The following is a 9,291-nucleotide window of genomic DNA, read 5'->3' as shown; positions in this document are numbered from 1 at the left end:
AGATCAAGAAAAAGATTTAGTAGGGAGAAAGGTTAAAACCAACAATTACAAAAATAACGAGATTCTCTACGGCTGCCTGTTTAAACTCATTCTGGCTCCATTCACACTTGGCAGATGGCCTTATACAGAGAGCAGACTTTCAGACAAAAAAATGAACTACTCCATTTTGAATATCCAGCCATCCTATCTCTCGCCCTTCCTTAAATTACTAGAAAAATGACAGTCACTGTACCTGGGTTTGATGTAAGCTCTGCTATCGGTTCCCTCAATGGGAGCGATAGGGGCGTCCCCAGGCATGTTGAGAAATATTAAATAAAAAGCTATAAAATGCACCAGGATGCCCAAAAGCACAACCGGATTTCTACCAAAACGATTATTCTTGCTCAGCAGGCCAAAGAGGCTTCCACCTGTAAAATCAATCAAGTAGAGAACAGAAAAACCCAAGATTGAGTTAATAAATCAAAATCATGATTCTCTGAAGAACAAATCAAACGGACAAAACAATAGCTAATTTAATCAAAAAACACACAAATATACAAAGTAAGAAAGAACTATTGAAACAGAAAAATCTTAAAAGTCAGAACAGACTTCTCGGGAAGATGGAGCAACAGGGACTGGATTGACCCCGCCTTAAAAAAAGGACAAAAAAATATGAAGCGATGGCTTTGAGGACACGGGCTTATCAGGCAACAGCGGGCAGTGATCTCTGAGAGGCAGGAAACAAAGGAGGTGAGCCCTGCAGCTGTCCCTGTGACATGTGAGGAGAGGCTGCAGCGAAGGACCAGAAGGCAAGCGGAGCCCCGATGCCTTCCTGAGCTGAGGAGACAGAGCTGGGAGTCTGGGGAGACCCGGCAACTGGAGTTCCCAGAAAGGAGAGCTGCACAGGGGGACAATTCCGGAGACCTGCAGAGGCTGCCCCCGCGTCCTGGCCGAGTGCCGATCAGCACGTAGTGTGAATCAATTAGCAGAGGCCCGGGAACGAGCCATTAGCCGCATTGCTGCCTGGCCCTGGGCTGGCAATAGCGCCTGAACCACCAGCAAGACTGGAAAGCTGACAGTTAACGGCACTGGGTGCACCCAGCAGGGTCTTCCCTGAGGAGGGAGGATAATCAGCCCGTTTGAGCACGGCTCCCGTCCTGCCCGACAAATTTTTGAAGGAGGACCTGAAAGATTCAGTTTCCAAGTAAACGAACTGTGTCCAAGAACAAAGCTCAGGAATGTGTGTAGTACGACAAAACCAACAAGGTGAAGGTCATGATGGCTGGTATCCGCAGTATTACCAGGCATGCAAAGCAGCAGGAAAACAGGACCCACCATGAGGACAAAAACCAGTCAAACACAGAATTATCACGTGACCCAGCAATTCGAGTCCTTGGCATCTAGCTACCCAAGAGAAAGGAAAACTGACAGGCACATAAAAACTGTACAGGTGTTCACAGCGGCGCTATTCATAACCCCAAAACCCAAATGTCCGTCAAACGGTGAATGGATAACGTGTGGTCTATCCATACAATGAAACAAAATCGGCTAAGTGAAAGAGGCCAGACACAAGAGACCACATACTGTGTGGTTCCACTTAAAACTTCTATTATAACTATAATGAACGAACCTAATGCACAAACATTTTTTCAAACCGACCTAAAATTTCTCCAATGCCGATAAAAATGCCAGAGAGTCCAATGAGGCTCTTCTCCTCTGTTCCAAATTTATTTACGGCGCCAATACAGGTCCCATATACTCCAGAGAAGAAGGTCAATTCCAGACCTGTAGGAAAAAATGAGACTGAATTACGCATTCGTATTCTTCCTTCCCTAGTTTTTCTTCATGTCTAATATTATCTGAGCTATATACATATAAAACAAAATTCACTCGGGCTGAAATGTTACTCCCAAGCACAGCATAAGTTTACACTACATAGCTGATGAAATGAAATTAGCCACAAGATGGCAGTTATCGCATATTTCAGATAAAAATATACAACTTAAATAAGCAAAGACATCCTTATATTAAAAATGGTCACTCTGTGTGTAGACAGGATAGACATAATAATTAACATAAATCTGTAATGATGAATAAGAAAGTCTTCATTACTGTTAATAGCGTTCAAAGGGACTAGGAACAACGTATGTTTGGAAAACCAGTACGTACATACTATCCACTTTTGCTTAAAGGCACGATAACATTTTAATTAAACCTTTTTTCCCAAGAAAAGAAATTCAAAAACTTAGGGTAAAAATTAGGGCAAATCAGTATAAGACCTGATTCCTTAACGTCAGAAACCTTAACCGAATTTTAAAAATGTTTAATAGGAGCATTTGAAATCTTGCTCCCCGGCATATGTTGTCAGTTTGGCTCAAATAAATTATGAAAATTAAAAAAAAAAGATGTTTAATATTTATTCTATTTCTCCTAAAAAGGAGTTTATGCCTATGAGGCCTACGAAGACAAAAGCAATGTGTGGCACATTACAGCACCTTTAAAAGGTAACGGATTTCCTCCTCATTCTCCAGACCTAAGGTGCTCCAACATCAACTCACCGATCACGTGACCAGCGGCAAGCCACAGAGCTCATTGCTTTTTCCAGAAATTATCTTAGCTCGTACAAAAATTACAAAGATTTACCCATGCTTATTTTCCACAGTGCTCCATTTTGCCCTAAAATCATAAGCCCCCATGTAGAACCCTCCCACACTGAGTTTGGGCTGGCCCCTAGATTTGCTGTCACCACAAAATGCAGTGGAAGTCACGCTGAGCCAGTGCCAGGCTAAGGTTTAAGATCTGGTTGTTTCTCCTTTTGCCCTTCTCCCGAGCCCACAGCCACTAAGACGTCTGGCTGTCCTGCTGGGTCGGGAGGAGAAATCACGTGAGAGGGGGTCGAGCAGCTGGCCCGAGATGACCTGGGGAGATAGAGACCCAGCCTGGCATCTGACCCCAGCACAAGTGCTGAGGAAATGATTTTGGAAATTCCAGCCCCAGTGGCCCTCAGCACCCACAATAGTCCCCCACTGAGACCATCAGAAACACCATTCAGCTGAGCCCAGTCAGTACACAGAACTGTGAGAAATAACCAAGGGGTGCAGTTTTGGGGCCCCTATTGTCATGCATCTACAAAAAACCGAACCAGTACTTAAATAACCACATTACCTGTATAAGCAGTTGTAATACTAAGAAGGAGCATCTCTTTGGTGACACATAACTTAAGAGACTTTTCTGTAAAAAGAAAAAAAAAAATTGGGAGTGCTTTACTAGATTTTAATTAATCCAACAAAAATTCTAAAACATCTATCCAGCCAAAATAGCCCTTTGTCGATAATGCCAGTAAATAAATACACTGGGACAGAGGGTAATGATTCAGATTAAAATGCTTAAAGTATGAACTGAATCTGCTCTATAAATAAAATGTTTATTTCTACTGCTTAAATACATTCAAGAGTCATGTTTTCTCCAACACATTCTCTAGCTCCGATTAAACAAACATGAAATGGAAAAAAGAAATAGAATCAGACAAAACAGCAGAACATTTCAAGACTTGATTAAAGGTTAGGCTATTAAGGGAGTCGACAGTTGGCAAAATGCGAACTTCCCTCAGGAATTATCACCGAGCTGCTTTAAGACTGGACTCAGAATCACCGGGACCCTTCCGCACAGAGAGCAGCGGGCATGTCACCTCCTGAGAGTCTCACTCTGGAGTTGAGGACTGAGTTACTCCTGCACTTTAAGAGTTTTTTTTATGTTGCTCAATTTAGTTGAAATCTGCGATGGAAAATGTATTCCTAAAAACTGCATATTTTAACTGTCTTTCTGAACGTGCTGACATTGCATAATTTAAGGTCACTACTCTAGTATCCTAAACTAACAGTGACTGAATCCTGATTTTAGTTCTTATTCAACTGCTGGCTATGAAACTGATATAAGTCACAAAACCTCTGTTCTAAATTTCTCCATGTGCAAAAGAGGATACTTTTTTCTCTATTTTTACTGAAATACTGTCAGGCTAAAGACAATAAGATGTTTCTAGCAATTGTTTTCACGAACTTCAAGGAAAAAAATACATAATCATACAAAGTTTAAAACAATATTTTAATTAAAAAGTTACATTAGCAAAGCATGTTTATTTTTGAATAATCAGAAGATTTAGCTAACAGAAAGAAATTTTAAAACATAACCTCATACTATAATGGCGGATCCATGTCATGACACATTTGTCCAAACCCATAAGATGTACAACACAAGAGTGTATACTACAGACTCCAGGTGATAATGATGTGGCCATCAGTGTAACAAACATACTGCTCTGGGGGGGTGGCGGGTCTTTGATAATGGGGAAGGCTGCGCGTCTGTGAGGCAGGGGGTAAACGAGAAACCTCTGTACCTTCCTCTCAATTTTGCTATGAACCTAAAACTGCTTCAAAAAACGAAGTCTATTTAAAACACACACACACACACACACACAACCAGGATGTTTGCAGAAATCGACAAATTGATCCTAAAATTCATATGGAAAATCAAGCGACCCACAATAGCCAAAACAATCTTGAAAAAAGAACAAAGTTGGAGGACCCACACCTTCTAATTTCAAAACTTACAATATCAACCCGGCAAGGTACTGCACTAAGGATAAACATATATCTAGAAATAAATTCTTACACTTACAGTCAGTTGGTTTTCAGCAAGAATGCTAACACAATTCAATGGGGGTAAAAATAGTCTTTTCAACTAATGGAGCTGGGACAACTGGATGTCCACATGTAAAAGAATGAAGTTGGACTCCTACCTCATAGTACAGATAAAAAGAACTCCAAATGAACTGTAGATCTAAATGTAAGAGCTAAAACTATAAAATCCTAGAACAGCGGTCTCCACCGGTGTTCACCGGTGCTCCTAAGAGAATCTAATGCCTGGTGATATGAGGCAGAGCTGAGGCGGTGATGCTAGCGCTGGGGAGCGGCTGCGAACACAGACGAAGCTTTGCTAGCTTGCCCACTGCTCACCTCCTGCCGTGCAGCCTGGTTCCTAATGGACCAGTACCGGTCCGTGGCCCGGGGGTTGGGGAACCCTTTCCTAGAAGAAAATATAGCAGTAAATCTTCGTGACCTGGATGTAGCCTTCTTAGGACACCGAAAGCACAAGCAACAACAAAAAAAATTAAACTTCATCAAAAATTAAAAACTTTTGTGCTTCAAAAGTTACCATCAAGAAAATGAAAAGTCAACCTAAACAAGGGGAGGAAATATTTGCAAATCATATATATGTGACTTTTATTGCGAATATATAAAGAACTCTTAAAATTCAATAACAATTCGATAACAAAAAGACAAATACGATTCAATAATAAAAAGACAAACAACCCAAGCAAAAAATGGGCAAAGATTTGAGTAAACGTTTCTCTAAAGAGAGAGATGCAAATGGTTTATAAGCATATGAAAATATGCTCAACACCGTTAGCATTAGGGAAAGGCAAATCAGAACCAGAGACATCACTTCACACCTACTAGGATGGCTATAACCAAACAAGCAGATAGTAACTCAAGAACGTGAAGCAACTGGACCCCGCGTACACTGCTGGTGGGACCGTAACACAGAACGGCCCCTTCGGAAACAATCTGGTCATTCCCCAAAAGGCGAAACACAGAGAGCCACGTGACCCAGCAATCCCACTGCTCCTTGATGTATATCCAAGAGATCTGAAAACGTGTCCCTACAAAACCCTGTAAATGAATATTCACAGCAGCATTACTCACGAGACCTAAAAACTAGAAACCCCAGGAACCTGACAACATGCTACCGCACGAACTCTGAGACCATTATGCTAAGTACAAGAAACCTGTGGTAAAAGATCACGTGTTGTCAGACTGCATTTACGTGAAATGTCCAGGACGGGCAAATCTAGAGATGTAAACTAGATCAGTGAATGCCTAGAGCTTGGGACGGGGGTTGAGGGGAGAGAGTGGGAAGTGACTGCTAACGGACACCGGGATTCTTTGTGGGGAGATGAATAGGCTCTGAAGTTGGTTGTGGTGACGACTGCATGACTCTGCGAATATAATAAAAACCACTGAATTGTACCCGGTAACGGGGTGAACTGCCTAGTATGTGAATTATATCCCAATAAAGCTATCCTAGTAAGGGAAAAAACACATAATCTAATACCTTAATGGGTCTCCTTCCAGACTTTCTGTGCTTTTTAAAAAGAAAAACAGATTCCACTATGTGTACGCTATTTCATAATTTGTTTTCACGTAACAGAGCAATTATTTTCTAACATTCATAGTGATTGTTTTAATGGCTAGATCATCTATTGTATAGATGCACGAATGCCTTGCAGTTGAACATTTAAATTACTTCCAGTTGCTCACAAATACATACATCTTAGTAGTCAAATCTTGACAAAGATTCTTAATTACTTCCTGAAGATAATCCTATCAGTGGAATTGCCGGGGCAAAGGTATAAACGTTTTAAGGCTTTCGATACTGATATCCATTCTGCAGAAGGTAATACAGTGCTATGTTCTTATCGGCAGTGTGGTCTTATGCGTGTAAATACTTACCTTCCACAATACTGAGAATCATTTTTATCTCTGGAAATTTGATAGAAATATTTAATTTGCATTTCTTACACTTAAACTATAATAATTTTTATAATTATTATAGTGTAAGAATGTTTATAATGTTTCTAAAATGTCTACTTTCTACAGAAGCGTTTGTGCTTTTCATATTGGTTTATAACAGCTCTTTATCACATACTGCAAATATTTCCTTGCCATTTTAACTTTAGTGGGTTGTTCTGAGAGACTGACATTTTATATTTTAGGTAACCAAAGAACTGTCTTTTTCCTTAGTGTTTGACAGACTTTTCTCTACCCAATTAATTTCTTTGATTACCTTTCTGGTTTCATTTTTACATTTAATCCACCTGGAATTTTAGGATAAGACAGGAAGTATGAATCTACATATTTTTCTATGTAGTCAGCCATCTAACCTTGCTTATTTAAGAATTTTTTATTTTATTACATATTCCCATATGGACGTGGACCTGACTTAGACTTAGGTCTCCTGCCCTTTCTATTCTGTTTTCAAATAAATTCATATTAGGTTTTAATACTTATTAGGGAAAGTCCTTCTTCTGCTCTTTAAAAATTATCTTATCTATTCTCAGACATTTATTCTTTTTTTTTCCAGACATTTATTCATTCAGATGAATTATAGGACCATTTCATCAAAACCAAAAAATTAATTTTTTAAAAATTCACTGAAATTTCCTAGAATTGCATTAAACACATACAATCAGTTGAGGAACTCAGTGCTTTTTATATAAGCCGGAACCTTTTCTGTATAACACCCGTCAGAGCATCAACTGAAGGACTGTCATGAATAAATAATAAGCGAAACACTGGCTCACAGACGAATTACGTGAAGTCTGGACATTCTTCTTCCTGTCCCTCTGTGCCTGTGGCTTCCGGCCACCCCACAACCGCACATCGCTCCCCAGGTGCCCAGGAACCATCACCGACACCTGCTTCCCTACAGCACCTCACGTGCCTTACCTTTCCTGGCTGCTGCCTTCTCTCTCCCCATCTACACCTGACAGTCCAACACCTACTGCTCCTGAACCCTACCGAGCAACTACCCAGCTCCGCAATGAAAGGCACGTGGCCCTGATCGTGTTAGTGCCTCTTTTCTCACTTTACAGAGAACTTGAGGCGAAGTCTGTAGAACTGCCTTGGAAGGGCGTCCTCAATCTGGTTAATAGCGATAGACGGCCAGAACGCGGGGTCCAGTAATGGAGCAGGGAGGCTGCATGAAGCCTCCCCAAGGCCGGGCGAACCACCCCATCAGCCTGAAGGTCCTTAGCCTCCCTTCTCCTGACTCCATGTTCACCAAATAAACCAATGTGGTTTTCCAGGCCCTCAATAAGACGAAGGCAATGTCCACGAAAGGGCTAAAAAATGTTAAATGCCGTCATAAATGGCTACTTCAGATTAAAAGACACACACTGTGATTTCTGCGAGTTTGTTTAGCTTGAGTCCTGCCCTTCTGGGGACTTCTGACAAACAGGTTTCTAGATCTGCAAAGTGGAAAGCTAGACTTTGACTGCGGTGACCTACCATCTTGCTGGGGGACATTCAGGCTACATCCTTTTAAATGGTAAGGTGTAGCCCAATTTATAATTATGAATGTATTCCTGAGATGTAAGAAGTGCGCATAATAAAAACCTGACAAACAGCCTTAACAGTGATACACCACGTATGTGAACCTCAGACTACCACGCCCACAGGCCCTTCCTAAAAAAAAAAAAGGCCACAGGAACAACCAAGAACACTTTATCCAGCAAAGCTAACATTTAGCGTAGAAGGACAGATAAAGAGCTTCCCAGACAAAAATAAGCTAAAGGGATTTATCAACACCAAGCCAGTATTACAGGAAATGTTGGAGGAACTTCTTTAAGAAGAAAAAACATATATCAAAAACAGGAATAAAGAATGATCATAACTACACTCTTATCAACAAGTACCTCAAATAGAAAAGAATTAAGTGTTCCAACCGAAAGACAGAGTGGCTGAATGGGTAGGAAAACAAGACCCCTACGTATGCTGCCTACGAGAGACTCACTTCAGATTAAAAGACACACACAGACCGAAAGGAAAGGGATGGAAAAAGATTTGCCTTGATGGACCTAGAGGGTCTTGCGCAGAATGAAATGGGTCGGATAGAGAAAGACAAATGTCGCGAGATTTCACGTACGTGCGGAATCTAAAGAACAAAATCGACAATGACAACAAAAGCGGAAATAAACTCACAGATACAGAGAATATTTAGAGGGATGCTAGATGGGAGGGGAGTTGGGGGACCAAAAAAAGGCAAAGGGATTAAGAGGTACAAATGGATAGTTGCAGAACAGACATGGAGGTGTAGGGTGTAGCATGGGAAAGATGGTTAATAATGTTCTAATAAATATGTGAGGGGGAAGAGGGGTACTAGATTTAGTGGGGTGATCACTTTGCGAGTTATGTGGATCTCTGATCACTACACTATACAACTGAAACTGGTATATTATTATATGCCAACTAGGACTGAAAAAAAACCTCATCGAATTGTAAAATGTAAATACATGCAACTAATTATCTATTCTATTTCAATAAAGATGGATGACAAAAAAGAAGTAGAATTGACAGTTATAAAATAGTCATAGTCAACAAGAGTTAACAATACTGTAATAACTAGGTATGGTGCCAGGTCAGTACTAGCTTTATCAGGGGGGTCACCTTGTAAATTACATAAATGTCTAAACAT

The 9,291-nt window shown here is 40.6% G+C and overlaps 1 protein-coding gene across 1 annotated transcript in view; it reads right to left on the bottom strand.

Moving 5' to 3' along the window:
• Window positions 1–9,291, bottom strand: part of MFSD11 (major facilitator superfamily domain containing 11) — a 28,092-nt gene that overhangs the window by 10,756 nt on the left and 8,045 nt on the right. Inside the window, exons 7-9 of the mRNA XM_023531628.1 lie at window positions 3,145–3,257; window positions 1,639–1,764; window positions 233–407 (exon numbers count right to left, since the gene is read on the bottom strand). Coding sequence (XP_023387396.1) covers window positions 233–407; window positions 1,639–1,764; window positions 3,145–3,257 — 414 coding nt within the window. The remainder of the gene's footprint in view (window positions 1–232; window positions 408–1,638; window positions 1,765–3,144; window positions 3,258–9,291) is intronic.

The sequence above is a fragment of the Pteropus vampyrus genome, unplaced genomic scaffold (genome assembly GCF_000151845.1).
Source record: "Pteropus vampyrus isolate Shadow unplaced genomic scaffold, Pvam_2.0 Scaffold72, whole genome shotgun sequence".
Classification (NCBI taxonomy): domain Eukaryota; kingdom Metazoa; phylum Chordata; class Mammalia; order Chiroptera; family Pteropodidae; genus Pteropus; species Pteropus vampyrus.
The sequence above is the reverse complement of the archived record's forward strand: the minus strand, read 5'-3'. Positions and strand labels throughout refer to the sequence as shown.